Below are 20,775 nucleotides of genomic sequence, written 5' to 3'. Positions count from 1 at the left end.
TCAGGAAGTATATCATACTTCTTCTACAACCTGCCCTTTTCTAAAGATGTGTTTGCCAAACTACTAAGATGATCAAACTTGATACCTTCCATGCCTATAGCAACTTCATTTGTCAAGGCCATGAAAACTTGCATCTCTTCTTTATAGTACTACTTGAAATGATCAACGAGACAACTCTCTATTGAGAAATGTGGTACCATGGAGCACAAGAAAGATAGAGAGTGAGTCACATGAACAAGAGAAGAAGCATGCACAAGGAATAGACTAAGGGTCTAATATCAATGGTTGATTTGTATGGTCACTTGTAAAAGGTGAAGTTAATGGTCAAAAGGTGAAACATGGAAAGCACAAGGAGGCACATGTAGTGTGAGCATTAATGAACACATGGTTGGCAATAGGGTGCACATAAAGCATGGATTGAATCCCTTCCCAAGACTATAAATATGGGTGTATATATTGCAATGAGATTTATGTGACATTTTGTGAGAATATCATTTTGTTGTTAACATCTTATTTATTTTTTTAATCATCTCATTAGTCTTCTCAATCATGTCTTCAATTATTTGCTATGAGACACCCTAGATACATTCTTTTAACATTAGCAAGTACATAGGAGATTGTTAATCTTGTGTCATTAGTGTTCGCCCCCAGCAATGCAGACGGCCAGAGAAGCTACTAAAAAAGAGTCCAACAAAGTGTTGCACCCCCAGCAGCGCAGACGGCCAGAGCACATACTAGAAAAAAGTCCAGCAGGAGATGGCTATGTGGCTCTCATTAGTGAGAAAGGACTATGAAAGAGAGCAACACTGGAGTGCAGTGGACAAGTGAACTTTAGCAAACATCCAGGTGACCTCCACAGATGACGATGGTAATCTCTTCCACAGGCGGCTACTTCCTCCAGCGTAGAAAGTGTTAAGGTTTATTAAAACCTTGCAATTTTGAAAGTGTGGAAACCTTAAAATAAGGGTGTGTTTTCATGGTTTTAATTATGGGCCTTCAAAATAAGAGCGAAACAAACACTAAAGGGTGTTACGAGAGGGAAGATATTTTGGCGTGTATGAGTATAATGTGCAAATTGTTGTGGTCCTTCTACATTGACTAGGCATCATCAAAATCCTCATCAACAAAATCCATAACCAAAAATGTTAAGCAAAACCTTTGTAAAACATTCACCAAAATGTTTGTAAAAAGCTGTAACCACATGAGTATGCGAGCAATCTCTAAACTTACCAAAATTTGTTCCCAAGGAGGAGTACAACTCCCAAGTGTGTGGGTGTCCTGCCCTAGACAAAGTTCCAAAAGGATGTGTAAGCTGCCAAATGAGCATGCAAAAACTCCCTCACTACCCAAGTAGCTGCCAAAAAGGAAAACAAGGCCAGACTACTTCGTAGGCCCTGTGTGTGTACAATGGAGTGGGCAGCAGCAAAGAAACCATTGTAAAGGCCACCAAATGAGTAGGCCAAAAATCATTTGTTATGTATATCTATCCGACCACCTGAGAGTAGCCAGTTGAGCACCCACAGGGGGGTTATGATTGTTGTAACCCTACTCTTAGAAAAGACCTTTAGACCTCAAATATAGGTCAAGTCTCTATCAAGGGGAAAACCTCACTCTTAGAGATGACCTCTAGGCCTCAAAGATAGGTCAAGGGGCGATGAAAATATGTAGGTACCTCGTATCCGACCACCTTGCAGTAGCCTAAAAATGTGTCACCAAGGGGATGTTGAGAAATGTGGTGCCATGGAGCACAAGGAAGGTAGGGAGTGAGTCACATGAAGTCATTATATGATGCCTAAGTACATATGTTCATATTGTAAATGAGGTTCAATAAGACGAGCTGAGGTTGAGCCAGGTCTCGAAGCCTCTTTACATAAGTGTGGTGTGAATCATGGAGTTTTTTTTATGCTTATGGTGAACCTTGAGGTAGTACGAATTATCAATGAACCAAAAGCAGCATCACTTTCTTATGGGGCTAACAAGAAAGAAGGGTTAGTTGCAGTTTTTGATCTTGATGGAGGGCATAACACCAGATAGAGTAATTTTCATTTCTGTACTAAAAGCATGTGGCAGTATTAGTTCAGCATGGCCATGGGCCTTCTGCTCTTGAGCTTTATGAGGAGATGTGGCAGGAATGTGCAGAGGCTGACAAAGTGAATTTTTTTGTGTGTTTTAAAAGCATGTGGTAGCACTGGAGCTATAGAGCAGGCAAGGCAGATACATTACCAGATCATTTCAAGTGGTCTTGATCACGATACAGAAATCGGGAACACCCTTGTTGATATGTATGCTAAAATTGAAACCCTAGAGGAGGCTCGTAGATCTTTTGATCAACTCCATACTCGAGATGTGGTATCCTGGGCTGCCATGTTTGCAGGATATGCCCGATGTGGTAACGTCCAGGTAGAGGGTCAATGCTTTAAGGATATGCAACGGCAAGGCATGCAGCCGCATGATGGGATATTTACAAGTCTTCTCGTTGCTTGCACACATGCCGGTGTTCTAGATGAAGGCCACCAGTACTCCAAGTTGATGATAAATGACCATGGCATCACACCAACTATTGAGGATGCGCTACCGATTTCATGCAAAGGACGAAGAGCTGAAGCCTTGGAGAGATGCCTGGGTAATCGTGAGGAAGCTGAGGCTGCCGTTTGTGAGTATAAGCTGCTTCTGCTGGTGTTGACTGAAGCCGAGGAGTCACTTGCAACAACCAGAGGAGCTAAAGTGGTCGTGGAGTTGGCAAAGGATGATTGTCTGAAAGCTGCAGTCTTTTGCCATCCTTCTTTTGTCATTGTTGATGATATCAAAGATGTAAAGACTCCTTTAGCGATTTTGGCGGCAGAAATAGACCATAGGACTCCGCCTGCTTGGGCAAAACAGTTTCAAGAGATTTTAGAGTCCAAAAAGGGAGGTAAAAAGTTTTGTGAACATATATCCAGGTGCGGTCAATGGATGGACTACTCGTTATGATGTGAATGATGAGAAGGCAGTTGAAAGGGCAGGAGAGGCTCATCAAAAAATTCTAGAGTGGTTTGGAGATTTACTTTAGAAGTGCAGGTGCTATGGATATTGTAGAGGCTGATGCATGCTAGCTGGGAGACCGCCCTTAACCATGGATACAAATATAAAGTAAACTTGTTCTATCTTTGGATGTGCATAACCTATAACATCAATGTATAAAAGGAGTAGATATACAATCCTTGAAGATATCACTTGTTGGGACTTAACGAGTTGGATCTATGATGCATTGATGGATTAAAGTTGTTATTCAAGCATGATGCTACCCAATAAACATATGTATCAACAGTTTGGCAGTTGCTCCATTGATGCTCTTATGGGTTGTATTAGGTCCCTTGCCTTACAAGGGGGGGTGCTCCTTTTTTGTGTACATGGTGAGTGGTTACTTTAGATTGGGATAAAGGAAGGTTCGTGAGTCTACAGAGGCGAGAGAGAGTGAAGCCCTGGGTTCTGCAGACAGACGAGAAAGTTATAACCTTGGATTTTGGTTTGAGCCATGATGCTTATGATGGTTTTTGGTATAACTCATATGTCTTGCTGAGATTTGGTATGTAAATATTATGGTTCCAGCCTCTACTGGTGGTTCTCCTTGAAGAGATAAATATTCTGTTTCCTTGCTGGGATTTGAAGCTACTCTCACAGCCAGAAGTCTCGCACTTGCCCAGCGATACCGCCCACGTCATGACAGCTTTGGTGAACCCGACGTGAAACTGCTGGGGTAAGAGTGTGGTGGAATACACAGGGAAGCTATGGCTGAGAATCCTGAGGGTTAGGGGTTCATTTTGACCTCGGAATTATGCAAATGTTTCAGATGTTTACCATGTATATGCAACAGCAGCAAGCGGTTGAAAGGGGGCAAATTTCCACGACTAAAGCACTGCAGTCAATTGTGAAAAAGGTGGATCAATTTGATGGTAAGGACATCACAAAGTACCTGCGCAATTACACAAAGGAAATGGAGCTAAACAGGGTGACTGAGGAGGATATGGTTCGAAGCTTTGAGCTGGTATGTGTTCCTGAAATAAGAGAGCGTATAAGAGGATTATAGGCAGCACATGGTGGCAGAAATTGGGAGGAGTTCAAGCTTGCTTTGAAGGATGATTATTTCATGGAGGATTCCGAGCGGGTGACCAAACAAACTTTCTTGGAATGGGTTACAAAACCCAAAATTGGAATTTCTGCCACAGAGTTGCTAAGAGAGTTTGAGAAGCGCTATGCCCAGCTGTCAAGGATAGAGCGCACAACCTTAGACAGGGAAAAAACAGAGCTGTTCTTACAAGCAGTTGGGAAAGATCTCCAAGAAAAACTAGAAATTCTCCTTGAGGATAAGGATACAGAGCAGGGGCTAAAGAATGATTGGAATGATGTCGAGGATGCGGTCACCATGTTAGCAAAGCGGCAGCGAAGGAGGGATAAAATGGTGATGAGCTCGACAACTCCTATAAGTGCTGTTACCCCTGAGAATCTACCAAAACCAGCTGCTGCAATCCCAAAGGTAGAAGCGCCGATGGATGAGCTTATTAAGGGCATGCGAGACCTAAAACTGAAGATGTCCAGGATTGAGGAAAAAGGGCTACCATTAGGGCAGGCTTCTATGCAAAGGCCTCAAAGCAAAGAAGGGTTTACATTCAGATGTATATGGTGTGATGACCCAGAACATGCAAAGAAAGACTATGCTAGCTATAAGGAAGCCCTCAGAAATCAACTTGTGTTTTTCAAAGATGGGAAAATCCACCTTACAGAGACTGGTCTTCCATTAAGCACAAACTTTGGAAAAGGAGGGATGAAAAAGCTGGTTGAAGACATGGTTGCTGGACATGCCATCTCTATGGTTGAGGCAGCAACCTATGGGTTAAAGGTTGGTCAATCAAAGCAGGAATCTGAGAATGATGAAGATTTTTGGCCATCAACAATGGAGCTAATTGCGTCAAAGAAGGTGTCTAAACAGGCTTTGCATGAGGCAGGTGACTGTATACGTCTTGAGACTGGCTGGGAAGAGCCTGTGGATTCTCTATCTGTTCATGCCTACATTGCAAAATGCTAGAATAATGAGGCACAGGTAGAGGAAAAGCGTAAGAGGGAAAATGAGGAAGGAGGGCCATCAAAAAGGGTCACCCGTGATAGTGAAAAGAAGGATCCTGGGCCATCATATATGCCTCCGCCGCATAGCAAACCTCCACACGAAGTATCAATGGAAGAAGTGCCAGCAAAAATGAAGCATGAGAAGGAGAAGGGTAAAGGGAAAAGTCCACTCTACAAGCTTCAATCTGATATTGAAGCCGCTACAGACCTCAAAAAGGTGCTTGAAGAGAGGATTCTAAACAGTAGGGTGGAATTTACAGTCTTGGGGATTGCAAAGAAAGAATTCCATGATGAGATAATTCATATTATATGAAGGAAAAGGCAGTCCATAATTGAATCTATTCCATCACAAGGGGAGACAAGCACTTCCAAGACTCATGGAGTATAGGTACAGCAAAAGGAAGAGAGAGAGAATGTGGTGGAATGTAATCACTCTGCTGAAAGGGCACGACAAGTGCGCTTTGTGGATTAGGATGATGAAAAAGAAGTTTTTACAAAGAGTCATTACTCCAGGAGCCATTGGGCAAGGGCCACCACTGAAACCCTTGTCAAGATAGGTGACTTGGAAGAGCCGTATGTCGCTCTAATCGACCATGGGTCTGAAATAAATCTTATGGCTAAAAATCTCTACAAAAAATGTAAGTGGCCAATGGATGTAGATCATGGGTGGATGATTAAAGCAGCTAATAACTCATCTGGAGAGCTCTATGCAGCCTGTCCAAATGTAAGGGTAACTATAGGGGATGTGAAAGATGATCAAAACTTCTTTGTCGAGGAGATGTCATCGTATCCCCTCATCCTTGGGCAACCCTACATTACAGCTGTGAGGATGGAAACAAAAGTTTTGGATGATGGCTCAGCATATGCAAGAATAAGGAGTAAAGATGGCAAGAAAGCTGTTCAGTTCTTGACAGTTTGCATTAACCCCATGAAAGGAACCGTGAGTCTCTTCGAGCACAGTCACTCCCAAAGATAAACAGAGAATTCATGAACTACAAGGAGATGAGGGATTTTGGCCAGGTGCCATTGTAAAGCGGGATTCCAATGGTACAAGGGAAAATGAGTTCTCGCAGGACTCAATCAATGTAAATAACTTTTCAGCAAATTTTCAGGGATTTTCTAGCTATGGGTGATGTGCCATTGGGCAAGGGCCACCACTGAAACCCTTGTCAAGATAGGTGACTTGGAAGAGCCGTATGTCGCTCTAATCGACCATGGGTCTGAAATAAATCTTATGGCTAAAAATCTCTACAAAAAATGTAAGTGGCCAATGGATGTAGATCATGGGTGGATGATTAAAGCAGCTTATAACTCATCTGGAGAGCTCTATGCAGCCTGTCCAAATGTAAGGGTAACTATAGGGGATGTGAAAGATGATCAAAACTTCTTTGTCCAGGAGATGTCATCGTATCCCCTCATCCTTGGGCAACCCTACATTACAGCTGTGAGGATGGAAACAAAAGTTTTGGATGATGGCTCAGCATATGCAAGAATAAGGAGTAAAGATGGCAAGAAAGCTGTTCTGTTCCTGACAGTTTGCATTAACCCCATGAAAGGAACCGTGAGTCTCTTCGAGCACAGTCACTCCCAAAGATAAACAGAGAATTCATGAACTACAGGGAGATGAGGGATTTTGGCCAGGTGCCATTGTAAAGTGGGATTCCAATGGTACAAGGGAAAATGAGTTCTCGCAGGACTCAATCAATGTAAATAACTTTTTAGCAAATTTTTAGGGATTTTCCAGCTATGGGTCACTGGTCTTTGTAAAAAGCAAGGATTTGAAGCGTGGCATGCGTCGACATGTACAAAATGAACAAAAAAGTCTTGAGCAGTGTGGTCTTTTGGAGAAGAATGAGTTTATTTCAGGGGTGCTTGATGAGGTGTCATTTGTGGATACTATGGGTGTGCTTTTTGCTATGGAAAGAGCATGCTTACAGGGTGGGAATGAGATGATAAAGGTGTCATCTGTGGGGATGTATGATATAATCCGAGAATTTGAAGGAATGGAATGTCAAAACATGTATTGTGAGATGGATGCTCGTGTTGACACAAAGTATAAAACGGTTGCAAAGAAGGTGAAACCAGTTGCCTTGCCCTTGCCACCAGGAAGCAAGGAGAAAATAGATGAAGCCTCTATGCAACCGAATCTCAGAGATCCGAAGAAAATTGGGCATAAGTTTACACAGGAAACCCTAAAAGAGCTGAAGATTGGTGAAAAAGATTTTCTGTTGCCAGTTGAAAAGGAATGCTTTGAGGAGATGCTTGTAAAACATGGGAAAGCCTTTGCTTTTCAGTCGCATGAGATAGGCTGTGTTGATCCAAGCATAACAGCGCCAATGGTGATCTTCACTGTTCCACATGTGCCCTGGAACCTGCGGCCGATTCCAGTACCAAAGGCTCTCTTGCCAAAGCTGATGGAATTACTAAAAGAAAAGATCAGGATGGGAATTTTGGAGCCATCATGCGCTCCATACTCCAACAGATGGTTTACCGTGCCAAAGAAAAATGGAGCATTGCGCTTCATTCAAGACATGCAACCTATAAACAAGGTCACAATCAGGAATGTGGGAGCAGGTCCGATTGTGGACGAGTTTGCAAAAGCATTTGCAGGGAAAGCTATATACTCTATGGGTGATCTATATTCGAGATATGATCAGTTCCAGCTGGATATACAAAGCAGGGACTTGACCACAATGAAAACTCCTTTGGGATTGGTAAGGATGTGTACCTTACCACACAGGGAGCCACCAACTCAGTGGTGCATATGATGAATGGAATGAATAAAATCTTGCGAGACTTCATACCACAAATAACTATGCCTTTTCTGGATGATGTGCCAATAAAAGACTGTGATGAGAAAGATAAAGATGGGGATTTGGATTCGAGGGGGTGCCGCAAGTTTGTGGCAAATCATATAAAAGATTGTGATATGATTCTATCCAAGCTTGAAGAGATGAATCTTACTTTGTCTGGATTGAGATTAGTGTTTGGGGTTGGTGAAGTGCTAATCGTGGGGCATCTTTGTAGTACTAATGGACGCTGACCTTGTCCAGCCAAGATAGATGCAATACAAAGAATGAAAGAGATATGCATTAATGTTACAGAGCTGAGGAGATTTCTTGGTGCATGTGTCTTTTATGTTATATGGATCCCGCATTATGCACATGTAGCAGATCCTCTTTATCAACTTTTGAGGAAAAATAAAAATTTTTTGTGGAGTGCAGCACATATTAAAGCTATGCGGAAGCTGAAATATCTGCTCCAATCATCACCTACTCTAAGGAAGGCAGATTATGAGTGGCAGACCTGTGATTATTACAGTTGATACTAGTCCTACTGGGATAGGATGGGCAGTAGGGCAAGATGATGAGGATGATCACAGGTATGTAATTAGATTTGGAGCAAAGGTATTAAGCATTCGTCAGCGAAAATATCCGCAGATCAAGAGGGAGTTATGGGGAATAGTCACTGCTCTAAAATGTGAAAAAGAATATCTTGTTGGGGCATCTGTACTTGTGGAAACTGATTGCTTGCCACTCCTTGGGATGATTGCAAGCTGCACCACTCCAGATATCGCTATGCTTAGGTGGATTGCCTATATCAAGTCACTAAATGTTGAGTTTGAGCATATTGCAGGAAAAGATAACCCAGTTGCAGATATGCTATCAAGAGCCAGGTATGAAGATGAAGAAGGGATGATTAGTGACATTGATGATGTAGGTACAAAGTTCTATACTACTGCATATGCAAAAGGGGACCATACTTGCTTATCAAACGCACTTGAGTCTTTTACTGAGGAAATGTATGAAGGAGATTGGTTGGTTATTGGTCAATACTTGAGTACTTTGACAAGACAGGAAAATTGGTCTGATTCAGAATTTAAGAGGATCCGCAGAAAAGCATATGGGTATTTTCTAAAGGATGGGTACCTGTGGAAGCATCCTAAGCAGAGGAATGCTATGCCACAGAGAGTCATATGTGATAAAGAGACTCAAGGGAAGCTCATGAAAGAATTCCATGAGAGTCTCTGGGCTGGACATCGAAGTGTGTGGGCCACCTTTACGAAAATAAAGGAAAGATATTGGTGGAAAGGAATGTACAAGGATGTTTCCCAATATGTGGAAACATGCATGGTATGTCAAATGTACTCAAATGTGCGACATCGTGATGGCTTGCAACCAACCTACCCACTTGCCATGCACTACAAATGGGTAGTGGATCTAGTTACAATGCCTTTGGGAATTTGGCAGATGCGGTACATAGCACTTGCAAGAGAAGATTTGACAAATCAGGTGGAAGGGCGTGCTCTTAGAACAAAGAGTACGGAAACAGTATGCAAATTTGTCTTGGAAGATGTGATTTGCCGGTATGGTTGTGTTGGGAAAATAACAGCTGACAGGGGTGAACTAGATGTTGAAGAAGCAAGGGAATTCTTCTCTAGAATTGGCATCAAATTGGCCCTAACATATGCTTACAACCCTTAGGGCAATGGTAAAAGTGAGCGAGGACATCCTCCAATCATTAAAGCTTTGGCTAAGGCATGCAGAGGAAGAATGCGAGAGTGGCCAAGGCTGCTACCATATGCTTTGTGGGCTGACCGTACAACTCATAGCTAGGATACATGCCTGCAGAATTAATGTATGGTCAGAAGCCAGTAATGCCAGTTGAAGAAGTAGTTCCAACTTGGAATGTATTACCCTGGGTGGAAGAATTGAACAGGGAAGACCTCCTTGCATTGCGAATAAGGCAGTTGGAGAGGAGGCCTGAAGATGTAGAGCTTGCTAAAGCTCGTTTGAAAGATGCAAGGTTGAAAAATAAAGAAAGATTTGATAGAAGACACAGACTCTGGCCAAAACCTATTGAAGAAGGTGATTGGGTCCTAATGTATGATAGTAGTCTTGACAACTAGTTTACTGTGCAAAGGAAGTTTGCAAAAAGATGGTTTGGCCCTTACATTGTCAAGCATGTGCATGGAAATACCACGTATACCCTGTGTGAGCTTGATGGAACAGAGATAAAGAATCTTGTAGCAGGCCAAAGGATCAAGATGTTTAAAAGAAGGCATGACAGTGATACTTTTGATTCATAGGAGACTCAGGATGAGAGGCTTGACAGTGATAGTATGGATATGGTTGAAGAGGAAGAGGATGATCTTCCTGGTAATGTAGAAGATAAAGACGACATCCAGATATATGTGGATCTTGACGATGATTTGGCACATACCAGAGGATGTGCAGGTTTAGAGGAGGTGGATGTCGTGCCATGGCACGTCTATGGTGTGAAACCATGCATATGAGGCCACTAAATGCAAATCCAGATGCATGGGATTAAGTACCATGACTTGAGTCATTATATGATGCCTAAGTACATATGTTCGTATTGTAAATGAGGTTCAATAAGACGAGCTGAGGCTGAGCGAGGTCTCGAAGCCTCTTTACATAAGTGTGGTGTGAATCATGGAGTTTTTTTTATGCTTATGGTGAACCTTGAGGTGGTACGAATTATCAATGAACCAAAAGCAGCATCACTTTCTTATGGGGCCAACAAGAAAGAAGGATTAGTTGCAGTTTTTGATCTTGATGGAGGGCATAACACCAGATAGAGTAATTTTCATTTCTGTACTAAAAGCATGTGGCAGTATTAGTTTAGCATGGCCATGGGCCTTCTGGTCTTGAGCTTTATGAGGAGATGTGGCAGGAATGTGCAGAGGCTGACAAAGTGATTTTTTTTGTGTGTTTTAAAAGCATGTGGTAGCGCTGGAGCTATAGAGCAGGCAAGGCGGATACATTACCAGATCATTTCAAGTGGTCTTGATCATGATATAGAAATCGGGGACACCCTTGTTGATATGTATGGAGGCTCGCAGATCTTTTGATCAACTGCATACTCGAGATGTGGTATCCTGGGCTGCCATGATTGCAGGATATGCCCGATGTGGTAACGTCCAGGTAGAGGGTCAATGCCTTAAGGATATGCAACGGCAAGGCATGCAGCCGCATGATGGGATATTTACAAGTCTTCTCGTTGCTTGCACACATGCCGGTGTTCTAGATGAAGGCCACCGGTACTTCATGTTGATGATAAATGACCATGGCATCACAGCAACTATTGAGCACTACAACTGCATCATTGACTTTCTTGGCCGTGTGGGATGCCTGAAGGAGGCCATATCACTACTTACAACCATGCCCGTTCCATCAGATGTGATTGTGTGGACATCTTTGCTCAGCAGCTGCAGAAGTATTCGAAGGTGGCGTCTTGCATGGGAAATTACGAAGGTTTTTTAAAAAAAGGAATATCTGAATTTTAAGCAAGAAAAAAGGAGGCGCAGTGTATTTCAAATCGGGAAATCCGAATTTTTAGCTGCAAAAGCGAATGGAGCCCGAATCTCTTGCAGGGAAAAATGGGAAAGAACCAGAAAATCAGATATACGAAGGGGGGATATGCAGAAACGGGAGTGAAGGAAAAACCAAAGTTTGAATTTTGCAGAATATCTCGTTTTGTGAAGTTAACTTCTGTTCAAGCCTTGTAGGGGTTTGAATTAGAGAGGAATTGAAGCTTCATCCAGTGATACGCTTCCTGAAAAATTCAAAAAATGAAGTGATGTGCTGCCGATTTCATGCAAAGGACGAAGAGCTGAAGCCTTGGAGAGATGCCTGGGTAATCGTGAGGAAGCTGAGGCTGCCGTTTGTGAGTATAAGCTGCTTCTGGTGGTGTTGACTGAAGCCGAGGAGTCACTTGCAACAACCAGAGGAGCTAAAGTGGTCGTGGAGTTGGCAAAGGATGATTGTCTGAAAGCTGCAGTCTTTTGCCATCCTTCTTTTGTCACTGTTGATGATATCAAAGATGTAAAGACTCCTTTAGCGATTTTGGCGGCAGAAATAGACCATAGGACTCCGCCTGCTAGGGCAAAACAGTTTCAAGAGATTTTAGAGTCCAAAAAGGGAGGTAAAGAGTTTTGTGAACATATATCCAGGTGCGGTCAATGGATGGACTACTCGTTATGATGTGAATGATGAGAAGGCAGTTGAAAGGGCAGGAGAGGCTCATCAGAAAATTCTAGAGTGGTTTGGAGATTTACTTTAGAAGTGCAGGTGCTATGGATATTGTAGAGGCTGATGCATGCTAGCTGGGAGACCGCCCTTATCCATGGATACAAATATAAAGTAAACTTGTTCTATCTTTGGATGTGCATAACCTATAACATTAATGTATAAAAGGAGTAGATATACAATCCTTGAAGATATCACTTGTTGGGACTTAACGAGTTGGATCTATGATGCATTGATGGATTAAAGTTGTTATTCAAGCATGATGCTACCCAATAAACATATGTATCAACAGTTTGGCAGTTGCTCCATTGATGCTCTTGTTGTATTAGGTCCCTTGCCTTACAAGGGGGGGTGCTCCTTTTTTGTGTACATGGTGAGTGGTTACTTTAGTTTGGGATAAAGGAAGGTTCGTGAGTCTACAGAGGCGAGAGAGAGTGAAGCCCTTGGTTCTGCAGACAGACGAGAAAGTTATAACCTTGGATTTTGGTTTGAGCCATGATGCTTATGATGGTTTTTGGTATAACTCATATGTCTTGCTGAGATTTGGTATGTAAATATTATGGTTCCACCCTCTGCTGGTGGTTCCCCTTGAAGAGATAAATATTCTGTTTCCTTGCTGGGATTTGAAGCTACTCTCACAGCCAGAAGTCTCGCACTTGCCCAGCGATACCGCCCACGTCACCACAGCTTTGGTGAACCCGACGTGAAACTACTGGGGTGAGAGTGTGGTGGAATACACAGGGAAGCTATGGCTGAGAATCCTGAGGGTCATGGGGTTCATTTTGACCCCGGAGTTATGCAAATGTTTCAGATGTTTACCATGTATATGCAACAGCAGCAAGCGGTTGAAAGGGGGCAAATTTCCACGACTAAAGCACTGCAGTCAATTGTGAAAACGGTGGATCAATTTGATGGTAAGGACATCACAAAGTACCTGCGCAATTACACAAAGGAAATGGAGCTAAACAGGGTGACTGAGGAGGATATGGTTCGAAGCTTTGAGCTGGTATATGTGTTCCTGAAATAAGAGAGCGCATAAGAGGATTACAGGCAGCACATGGTGGCAGAAATTGGGAGGAGTTCAAGCTTGCTTTGAAGGATGATTATTTCATGGAGGATTCCGAGCGGGTGACCAAACGAACTTTCTTGGAATGGGTTACAAAACCCAAAATTGGAATTTCTGCCACAGAGTTGCTAAGAGAGTTTGAGAAGCGCTATGCCCAGCTGTCAAGGATAGAGCGCACAACCTTAGACAGGGAAAAAACAGAGCTCTTCTTACAAGCAGCTGGGAAAGATCTCCAAGAAAAACTAGAAATTCTCCTTGAGGATAAGGATACAGAGCAGGGGCTAAAGAATGATTGGAATGATGTCGAGGATGCGGTCACCATGTTAGCAAAGCGGCAGCGAAGGAGGGATAAAATGGTGATGAGCTCGACAACTCCTATAAGTGCTGTTACCCCTGAGAATCTACCAAAACCAGCTGCTGCAATCCCAAAGGTAGAAGGGCCGATGGATGAGCTTATTAAGGGCATGCGAGACCTAAAACTGAAGATGTCCAGGATTGAGGAAAAAGGGCTACCATTAGGGCAGGCTTCTATGCAAAGGCCTCAAAGCAAAGAAGGGTTTACATTTAGATGTATATGGTGTGATGTCCCAGAACATGCAAAGAAAGACTATGCTAGCTATAAGGAAGCCCTCATCAGAAATCAACTTGTGTTTTTCAAAGATGGGAAAATCCACCTTACAGAGACTGGTCTTCCATTAAGCACAAACTTTGGAAAAGGAGGGATAAAGAAGCTGGTTGAAGACATGGTTGCTGGACATGCCATCTCTATGGTTGAGGCAGTAACGTATGGGTTAAAGGTTGGTCAATCAAAGCAGGAATCTGAGAATGATGAAGATTATGAGAATGAAGATTTTTGGCCATCAACAACAATGGAGCTAATTGCGTCAAAGAAGGTGTCTAAATAGGCTTTGCATGAGGCAGGTGACTGTATACGTCTTGAGACTGGCTGGGAAGAGCCTGTAGATTCTTTATCTGATCATGCCTACATTGCAAAATGCCAGAATAATGAGGCACAGGTAGAGGAAAAGCGTAAGAGGGAAAATGAGGAAGGAGGGCCATCAAAAAGGGTCACCCGTGGTAGTGAAAAGAAGGATCCTGGGCCATCACATATGCCTCCCCCGCATAGCAGACCTCCACAGGAAGTATCAATGGAAGAAGTGCCAGCAAAAATGAAGCATGAGAAGGAGAAGGGTAAAGGGAAAAGTCAACTCTACAAGCTTCAATCTGATATTGAAGCCGCAACAGACCTCAAAAAGGTGCTTGAAGAGAGGATTCTAAACAGTAGGGTGGAATTTACACTAGGGGAAGTCTTGGGAATTGCAAAGAAAGAATTCCATGATGAGATAATTCATATTATACGAAGGAAAAGGCAGTCCATAATTGAATCTATTCCATCACAAGGGGAGACAAGCACTTCCAAGACTCATGGAGTACAGGTACAACAAAAGGAAGAGAGAGAGAATGTGGTGGAATGTAATCACTCTGCTGAAGGGGCACGACAAGTGCGCTTTGTGGATGAGGATGATGAAAAAGAAGTTCTTACAAAGAGTCATTACTCCAGGAGCCATTGGGCAAGGGCCACCACTGAAACCCTTGTCAAGATAGGTGACTTAGAAGAGCCGTATGTCGCTCTAATCGACCATGGGTCTGAAATAAATCTTATGGCTAAAAATCTCTACAAAAAATGTAAGTGGCCAATGGATGTAGATCATGGGTGGATGATTAAAGCAGCTAATAACTCATCTGGAGAGCTCTATGCAGCCTGTCCAAATGTAAGGGTAACTATAGGGGATGTGAAAGATGATCAAAACTTCTTTGTCGAGGAGATGTCATCGTATCCCCTCATCCTTGGGCAACCCTACATTACAGCTGTGAGGATGGAAACAAAAGTTTTGGATGATGGCTCAGCATATGCAAGAATAAGGAGTAAAGATGGCAAGAAAGCTGTTCAGTTCTTGACAGTTTGCATTAACCCCATGAAAGAAACCGTGAGTCTCTTCGAGCACAGTCACTCCCAAAGATAAACAGAGAATTCATGAACTACAAGGAGATGAGGGATTTTGGCTAGGTGCCATTGTAAAGCGGGATTCCAATGGTACAAGGGAAAATGAGTTCTCGCAGGACTCAATCAATGTAAATAACTTTTCAGCAAATTTTCAGGGATTTTCTAGCTATGGGTGATGTGCCAATAAAAGACTGTGATGAGAAAGATAAAGATGGAGATTTGGATTCGAGGGGGTGCCGCAAGTTTGTGGCAAATCATATAAAAGATTGTGATATGATTCTATGGATTGAAATCAGTGTTTGGGGTTGGTGAAGTGCTAATCGTGGGGCATCTTTGTAGTACTAATGGACGCCGACCTTGTCCAGCCAAGATAGATGCAATACAAAGAATGAAAGAGATATGCATTAATGTTACAGAGCTGAGGAGATTTCTTGGTGCATGTGTCTTTTATGTTATATGGATCCCGCATTATGCACATGTAGCAGATCCTCTTTATCAACTTTTGAGGAAAAATCAAAAATTTTTGTGGAGTGCAGCACATATTAAAGCTATGCGGAAGCTGAAATATCTGCTCCAATCATCACCTACTCTAAGGAAGGCCGATTATGAGTGTGGAGCAGGCCTGTGATTGTTACAGTTGATACTAGTTCTACACTACAAGACAATGCTGCCATACACGCGTTTCATACACGCAATAAATTACGAACGCGTGTATGGTCGCGCTTGTATTTGAATAGAATCGGGCGCGTGTATTTTAGCATTTAAGTTCGCGTGTATGTTTGCATTTATCAACGCGTGTATAAACGCATTTATATACACGCAGTAATACACGCATCTATACACGATAATATTCACGGGGTAATACTTGCTATTATACACGGATAAATACACGCTACTATACACGGATTAATACACGCATGGCAGAGAAAAACTGAAGAAAAACTGAATTCCTTTACAAAATTAAAGACTATTTTCCTTAAACCATCTCATAGTACATTACAGTATACATCATTACACAATCCCACTACATGCATTTACAACAATGAAATATATTCAAAAATAAATCATGCATATGAGATGATAGAAATGTCATCAATTTAGAACATACAGTGACGGATTGGTTAGGGTTCGATCTCATCTTCAATAAGATCCATCCTTGCCAAACGATCAACATCAATATCCATTTGATCAATTGGTAAGGCTACGATTAAATTTATTCCACTATCGATATTCTGTACTCCATTGATAATGGTATCGATGTCCTGATCATCCTCATCAACATCACCATCATCCTCAATGGTAGGGTCATTCTCATGATCATGAGAAATGGCATGCTCATCCTCATTATCATGATCATCTCTTATTTCTTGATCATCGATCACAACATCTTCAATGGCATGTTCGACATCATCTTCATTGCGGCTTGTTACATCCTCCATACGCTCCATATCAGTGAATGTATTATACATCACTTTGGAACGTGGTGCAATAGGGATGACGTACCACCATTTGATGTCATGCACCATTGGTAGATAGATAACCTACTCAAATACACACAGTACAGTAATTAATTAGCATATCAAAAGTCAAGGGGTACGCGAGCTTAGATATATATGTACATGAAACACATTAGTAAAAAAATGCATACCTGCTCACATTGTTGTGGCAATACGAGCCTATCTTTCTTTGTTTGCGAGAACTTTGTAGAGTCAATAGTTACATATCCACTTGCATGGCATTTTATCGTTGCATCAGGCCCTTTTTCCACCACGTTCATTTGCCATTTGACATCCAAAACATACACAAAGAAGCGACGAAAGTCAAGCCTAAATATGTCTTGGATTATGCCACAATAATCATCCATTTTTCCATTAGCTCCCTCAAAGCTACTAATGACATCGCAATCTTGTGTATTTCTCTTTTCATCAATTCTTTGTGTTCGAAAATGCTTGCCTTCACACCATATAGCATTGAACATAGTGCACTGGATCAAAATAGAAGCAATATTTGTGTAAGCAATGTGAATAAATATTAAAAGCAAATCACTTACAACTAATGCAAAACATTAGTTCTATGTACCTTTGACATGCATCCTCGTGCATACTCCCATTCTTCCGCCGTGATATGCAGCCCCTCGTCGCTCTCTGCTCTCTCCATTTCCTCATGCAACCAATCAACATGGATATCATTCAGAAGTGTTGCTAGATGCTTCGGGTACGCCTTCCGAGAGCCATGTTGCCTCCGAAAGAGAGCTCTTTCTGCTTGCCTTTTTGTCTTTGCATCCTCATATCTTGTAACCCATCTACTCATCACATCACTATTAAGCATACAAGTGAAATTGAGATCATCAATCAATGTTCTGTCAATTACTTTACTCTGTCCTTTTCCTTGAGGCACAATAGAGGTCATCCTCAAGTCCTCTTCATTGCTCCATAGTCGTGGCAAAGAGCTGTCCACCTGACCAAGAAATTCTCTTTTAAGGTCTTCATGAAGCGCTCTAGGAAGAACATCCCATCGTGCATGCACAGTACCACATAAAGCAATTTCGTCCACTAAATGGACTTAAGTGCCATGACTTGAGTCATTATATGATGCCTAAGTACATATGTTCATATTGTAAATGAGGTTCCATAAGACGAGCTGAGGCTGAGCCAGGTCTCGAAGCCTCTGTACATAAGTGTGGTGTGAATCATGGAGTTTTTTTTATGCTTATGGTTAACCTTGAGGTAGTACGAATTATCAATGAACCAAAAGCAGCATCACTTTCTTATGGGGCTAACAAGAAAGAAGGATTAGTTGCAGTTTTTGATCTTGATGGAGGGCATAACACCAGATAGAGTAATTTTCATTTCTGTACTAAAAGCATGTGGCAGTATTAGTTCAGCATGGCCACGGGCCTTCTGCTCTTGAGCTTTATGAGGAGATGTGGCAGGAATGTGCAGAGGCTGACAAAGTGATTTTTTTTGTGTGTTTTAAAAGCATGTGGTAGCGCTGGAGCTATAGAGCAGGCAAGGCGGATACATTACCAGATCATTTCAAGTGGTCTTGATCACGATACAGAAATCGGGAACACCCTTGTTGATATGTATGCTAAAATTGAAACCCTGGAGGAGGCTCGCAGATCTTTTGATCAACTGCATACTCGAGATGTGGTATCCTGGGCTGCCATGATTGCAGGATATGCCCGATGTGGTAACGTCCAAGTAGAGGGTCAATGCCTTAAGGATATGCAACGGCAAGGCATGCAGCCGCATGATGGGATATTTACAAGTCTTCTCGTTGTTGCTTGCACACATGCCGGTGTTCTAGATGAAGGCCACCGGTACTTCAAGTTGATGATAAATGACCATGGCATCACAGCAACTATTGAGCACGACAACTGCATCATTGACTTTCTTGGCTGTGTGGGATGCCTGAAGGAGGCCATATCACTACTTACAACCATGCCCGTTCCATCAGATGTGATTGTGTGGACATCTTTGCTCAGCAGCTGCAGACGTATTCGAAGGTGGCGTCTTGCATGGGAAATTATGAAGGTTTTTTAAAAAAAGGAATATCTGAATTTTAAGCAAGAAAAAAGGAGGCGCAGTGTATTTCAAATCGAGAAATCCAAATTTTTAGCTGCAAAAGCGAATGGAGCCCGAATCTCTTACGGGGAAAAATGGGAAAGAACCAGAAAATCAGATATACGAAGGGGGGATATGCAGAAACGAGAGTGAAGGAAAAACTAGAGTTTGAATTTTGCAGAATATCTCGTTTTCTGAAGTTAACTTCTGTTCAAGCCTTGTAGGGGTTTGAATTAGAGAGGAATTGAAGCTTCATCCAGTGATACGCTTCCTGAAAAATTTGAAAAATGAAGTGATGCGCTGCCGATTTCATGCAAAGGACGAAGAGCTGAAGCCTTGGAGAGATGCTTGGGTAATCGTGAGGAAGCTGAGGGTGCCGTTTGTGAGTATAAGCTGCTGCTGGTGTTGACTGAAGCTGAGGAGTCACTTGCAACAACCAGAGGAGCTAAAGTGGTCGTGGAGTTGGCAAAGGATGATTGTCTGAAAGTTGCAATCTTTTGCCATCCTTCTTTTGTCACTGTTGATGATATCAAAGATGTAAAGACTCCTTTAGCGATTTTGGCCGCAGAAATAGACCATAGGACTCCGCTTGCTTGGGCAAAACAGTTTCAAGAGATTTTAGAGTCCAAAAAGGGAGGTAAAGAGTTTTGTGAACATATATCCAGGTGCGGTCAATGGATGGACTACTCGTTATGATGTGAATGATGAGAAGGTAGTTGAAAGGACAGGAGAGGCTCATCAGAAAATTCTAGAGTGGTTTGGAGATTTACTTTAGAAGTGCAGGTGCTATGGATATTGTAGAGGCTGATGCATGCTAGCTGGGAGACCGCCCTTATCCATGGATACAAATATAAAGTAAACTTGTTCTATCTTTGGATGTGCATAACCTATAACATCAATGTATAAAAGGAGTAGATATACAATCCTTGAAGATATCACTTGTTGGGACTTAACGAGTTGGATCTATGATGCATTGATGGATTAAAGTTGTTATTCAAGCATGATGCTACCCAATAAACATATGTATCAACAGTTTGGCAGTTGCTCCATTGATGCTCTTGTTGTATTAGGTCCCTTGCCTTACAAGGGGGGGTGCTCCTTTTTTGTGTACATGGTGAGTGGTTACTTTAGTTTGGGATAAAGGAAGGTTCGTGAGTCTACAGAGGTGAGAGAGAGTGAAGCCGTGGGTTCTGCAGACAGACGAGAAAGTTATAACCTTGGATTTTGGTTTGAGCCATGATGCTTATGATGGTTTTTGGTATAACTCATATGTCTTGCTGAGATTTGGTATGTAAATATTATGGTTCGAGCCTCTGCTGGTGGTTCCCCTTGAAGAGATAAATATTCTGTTTCCTTGCTGGAATTTGAAGCTACTCTCACAGCCAGAAGTCTCGCACTTGCCCAGCGATACTGCCCACGTCACGACAGCTTTGGTGCAATAGCTATCGTGACGTGGGCGGTATCGCTAGGCAAGTGCAAGACTTTTGGCTGTGAGTGTAGCTTCAAATCCTAGCAAGGAAATAGAATATTTATCTCTTCAAGGGGAACCACCAGCAGAGGCTGGAACCATAATATTTACATACCAAATCTCAGCAAGACATATGAGTTATACCAAAAACCATCATAAGCATCATGGCTCAAACCAAAATCCAAGGTTATAACTTTCTCGTCTGTCTGCAGAACCGAGGGCTTCACTCTCTCTCGCCTCTGTAGACTCACGAACCTTCCTTTATCCCAAACTAAAGTAACCACTCACCATGTACACAAAAAAGGAGCACCCCCCCTTGTAAGGCAAGGGACCTAATACAATGCATAAGAGCATCAATGGAGCAACTGCCAAACTGTTGATACATATGTTTATTGGGTAGCATCATGCTTGAATAACAACTTTAATCCATCAATGCATCATAGATCCAACTCATTAAATACCAACAAGTGATATCTTCAAGGATTGTATATCTACTCCTTTCATACATTGATGTTATA

At 42.3% G+C, this 20,775-nt stretch overlaps 1 protein-coding gene across 1 annotated transcript in view; it reads left to right on the top strand.

Moving 5' to 3' along the window:
• Nucleotides 1–19,485, top strand: part of LOC147621403 (pentatricopeptide repeat-containing protein At3g53360, mitochondrial-like) — a 31,313-nt gene extending 11,828 nt beyond the window's left edge. Inside the window, exons 2-8 of the mRNA XM_086824451.1 lie at nucleotides 2,177–2,911; nucleotides 11,023–11,378; nucleotides 11,464–11,557; nucleotides 11,728–12,048; nucleotides 18,203–18,759; nucleotides 18,845–18,938; nucleotides 19,109–19,485. Coding sequence (XP_086680577.1) covers nucleotides 2,177–2,911; nucleotides 11,023–11,378; nucleotides 11,464–11,557; nucleotides 11,728–12,048; nucleotides 18,203–18,759; nucleotides 18,845–18,938; nucleotides 19,109–19,485 — 2,534 coding nt within the window. The remainder of the gene's footprint in view (nucleotides 1–2,176; nucleotides 2,912–11,022; nucleotides 11,379–11,463; nucleotides 11,558–11,727; nucleotides 12,049–18,202; nucleotides 18,760–18,844; nucleotides 18,939–19,108) is intronic.
• The last annotated feature ends 1,290 nt before the right edge of the window (nucleotides 19,486–20,775 follow it).

The sequence above is a fragment of the Cibotium barometz genome, chromosome 30 (assembly GCF_041138505.1).
Source record: "Cibotium barometz isolate CiBa-2024 chromosome 30, ASM4113850v1, whole genome shotgun sequence".
Taxonomy (NCBI): Eukaryota; Viridiplantae; Streptophyta; class Polypodiopsida; order Cyatheales; family Cibotiaceae; genus Cibotium; species Cibotium barometz.
This window is presented reverse-complemented; position numbering and strand designations above follow the sequence as displayed.